Genomic DNA, 3351 nt, shown 5'->3' with positions numbered 1-3351 from the left:
CCACCTTCCTCAAAGACTTTCCTTTAACGGTAAGATCATGTCCCTTTTCAGGAACAGAATTGCTCAATAGCCGTCAGGGCAAAGATCACTGTGTCAATACTTTGCCCTTCCTTCAGCAAATCCTCACACCTCTAGATGTGAGGAGTTGTTCATTGCCTAGTACTATGTCTCGTAAATAAAAAAATACCTAATAAATTCACAACTCATTTAGAGCAGTAAAACTGCTGCTGGTCATTACAATACTTAAGAAGATGTCAGAAAGTTGCCTCCAGTTCCACCCTTTGTAAAATTTGTCCCCCTATTATCTCTTAGGTGGAGGAATATTGAAACCTTCCATATATGTTCATAGGAGTTATCTCAGCTCAGGGGAAGTTGCTTCAATATGCTGGGAGGGCAAGAGGGAGTATTGCTTCCTGTTGTCTCTCTAACTACTTTTTAAGTTAAGGGAAGGGGGGAGGGGGATTTCCAACTGAAACCCCAAATAGGCAATGTCCCCAAGTGGCTCTTACTGGTGATGGACCTTGCTTTAATGTTCCTCAGTGAATGGCCTCATTTGTAAGCATACCAACTAGACAAGGGATTTAACTGATATAGGAAATTCTCAGGTGAGGAAATTCTATCAGTGTAAGTTGGTACCTTCTCTGCATTATACAGTCTTAGAAGTTCCCTGGAGCAGAGGGTTCAAACATTTGGCCAACTGTCTACATGTAGCCAACAACACTCTCAGGTGTGGCCTGAAGCAGATTACAATGCAATTAAGAAATATTTAACAAAATAAATGAAAATACAATAAAACATAAACTAAGTCAATATATAGCAACAGGAATATTTACTTAGCAATTGCTGTTATTTAGTCTTGTCTGACTCCTCAGAGGCAATAACACACCGGTGCTGTCCATGGGGTTTTCCTGGCAAAAATACTGGAGTAGTTTGCCATTTCCTTCTCCAGTGGATTAATGCAAATAGAAGTTAAGTGACTTGGCCAAGTCACACAGCTAGTAAATGTCCAAGACTATATTTGAACTCAGTTCCTCCTGGCTCCAGGGTCAGTGCTTTATCCCCTGTATCACATAGCTGCCTCTCTGTAATTTAAAAAATGAAAACAAAACAAACAATAAAATGAGTAAATTATTCCAAGAAAAGATTCTTCTCTATTTCTTTTCTTCTCAAAATGATTGGAGTGGGGAAGAGAAGAGAAATTTAATAGGGGAGGAAATAGACAATGTACCATTTCTTGATTAGTTGCTAGTTTAGTATTTTTTCATCTATCTTTTTTGGGAGGGGAGAGCAAATTATTTTTTTGTTTTAATCTGCGGGTGAGAGTAGAATAGATTCTCTTTCATAAGAACAAAGTTGTTCAGGGACAAAAGTAATAGATTTTCAGTTAATGCTATTATCCTTCCATGTCCTCCTCTCTCATTCTTCTCTCCTCCCCAACACCTCTTCTCCCATCACACTCCCTATTTCAATTCCCTCTTCTTCTCACTACTATTTATATCTAAACCTTTAACAGTTAAAGTCAATTTCGAGCACTTAGTGGACTGCAAATTCAATACAAGCTAAATGTGATATGGCAGCCAAAAAGAGCTAATGTGCTCAAGAGGCAACATGGTGTAATGGATAGGGAACTATACTTAGATCCCAGGGGAAGTGGCTTCAAAGCCTGCCTTTGATTAGCTGTATGACCCCAGGGAGATCACTCTCCCTCATCTGTCAAATGAAGAAGTTGAACTACATGACCTCCAAGGTCCCAGCCAATCTATCCTCTGATTTTAGAATGCCCTAGGAGAGATAGAATGAACAGAATTAAAATGGAAAGATAATAATCCACTGGATTTTGACTTAGTCATATCACATTAAGAGATTGTTGAGAATCACACATCAAGAATCATTTTATCAGGATGGATAGGGATAAATTGCAGATCATTCAGAGGAATGCAACTGGGGAGGACCTCTAGATTTTGCTTTAGGATGGCCAGTTAGCCTGAAGATGATTAAATTTAAGTGAAACATGATAATGATCTTCACAAATTTGAAAAGTTGTTGTAGGTTACAGGGGCAGTTAGGTGGCCTACTGGATGGAACGCTGGGCTTGGAATCAGGAAGACAAGAATTCAAACCCATACTCAGACACTTACTGTGTGACCTTGGACAAGACATTTTCCTTGTTTGTCCAGTTTCTTCACCTGTAAAATGAGCTAAAGAAGGAAATGGCAAACCAGTGCAGTGTCTTTGTCAAGAAAACCCCAAGTTGGGTTATGAAAAATCAGACATAACTAAAAAAATGAACAAATTATCTGAAAAAGAGGGGCTAAAGTTATTCTGCTTGATGTCTGCTTGAGAGCAGAACCAATATATGCAAAATTCAAAGAAGCAAATTTTGAAAAACTTCCTAAGTCAAAGGAATGCAAAAGTAGAATGAGCTATCTTGGAGAGGTAATGGGTTCTCTGTTTCTTGAAATTTTTTAAGCAAAGACCTGCTACTTGGAAATATTGTAGAAGTGATTCTTGATCTGGTGTAAGTCAGCCTAACTGGAGGACCTATAACAGAGGCCTGGCCTTTGGAGTTTGCTAAGAGGCATGAAAGCCCTTGATTTTGTAATATACTGATCTCTCTTAGGACTTACATGCTAAACCCAAAAGAGAAAATTCTGATCTTCAGGCCCAGCAGTTTGTCAAATACCCTTTCTGAGTTCAAGAGTTAAAGCAACAGTTACTTTATTTGTTTAATGTGGTTTTTTTTTTTTTTGTTTGTTTGTTTGTTTTGCTGGGCCTAGAAGGATGGGTATATTTAAACATTTTACAAATGACTAGTTAAGAATGAGTTAATAATTAGAATTAAAAAAAAAACTCTTGGTGCACAAAATGCCCATAAATTCAAGTAGCAGTCACATTTTAAAATTCAAACCTTGCTTTTTAAATCAAGAAAAGAGTTCTGTTATATATATATATAGGTGATTGAAACATTAAAAAAATCATACTTAAAAATGTCTCTGTGATTTAAATATTTAAAATGAGCGGGAAAACAATTCTTTATTGACCAATGGTTACCTAATTTCTGATAGTAGAAAAGGAAATAGATTTCTCACAGAGTGACTATTTTCACTTCCTCATGGGAAAAAGGGACATAGTACAGAAAAAAGGGTGCAGTCAGGACATTCATCTCAAGCAGTCATGGGTAACTGGGCAGTGAATGAAGGGCTCTCCATCTTTGTCATTGTGAGTACAAAATGAATAGTTGATTCTTGCTTTTTTCTGTTCTTTCTGGAAATGAAAAATAGCAAAGGACCCTACTCCTTCTCCCCACCCTCAACATGTTTGTTAGAACTCATTTAATTTGCTTTTATCAGT

The 3351-nt window shown here is 37.4% G+C and overlaps 1 protein-coding gene across 1 annotated transcript in view; it reads left to right on the top strand.

Annotated features, from left to right (window-relative positions):
- The first annotated feature begins 3129 nt into the window (after positions 1-3129).
- LOC127553929 (cytochrome b-245 heavy chain) overlaps positions 3130-3351 on the top strand; it is a 41119-nt gene continuing 40897 nt past the window's right edge. The window contains exon 1 of the mRNA XM_051985045.1: positions 3130-3219. Coding sequence (XP_051841005.1) covers positions 3175-3219 — 45 coding nt within the window. The 5' untranslated portion in view covers positions 3130-3174. The remainder of the gene's footprint in view (positions 3220-3351) is intronic.

The sequence above is a fragment of the Antechinus flavipes genome, chromosome 3 (genome assembly GCF_016432865.1).
Source record: "Antechinus flavipes isolate AdamAnt ecotype Samford, QLD, Australia chromosome 3, AdamAnt_v2, whole genome shotgun sequence".
NCBI classification, from domain to species: Eukaryota; Metazoa; Chordata; class Mammalia; order Dasyuromorphia; family Dasyuridae; genus Antechinus; species Antechinus flavipes.
Note: the sequence above shows the minus strand (reverse complement) of the source record. Positions and strands in the feature narration are given on the sequence as shown.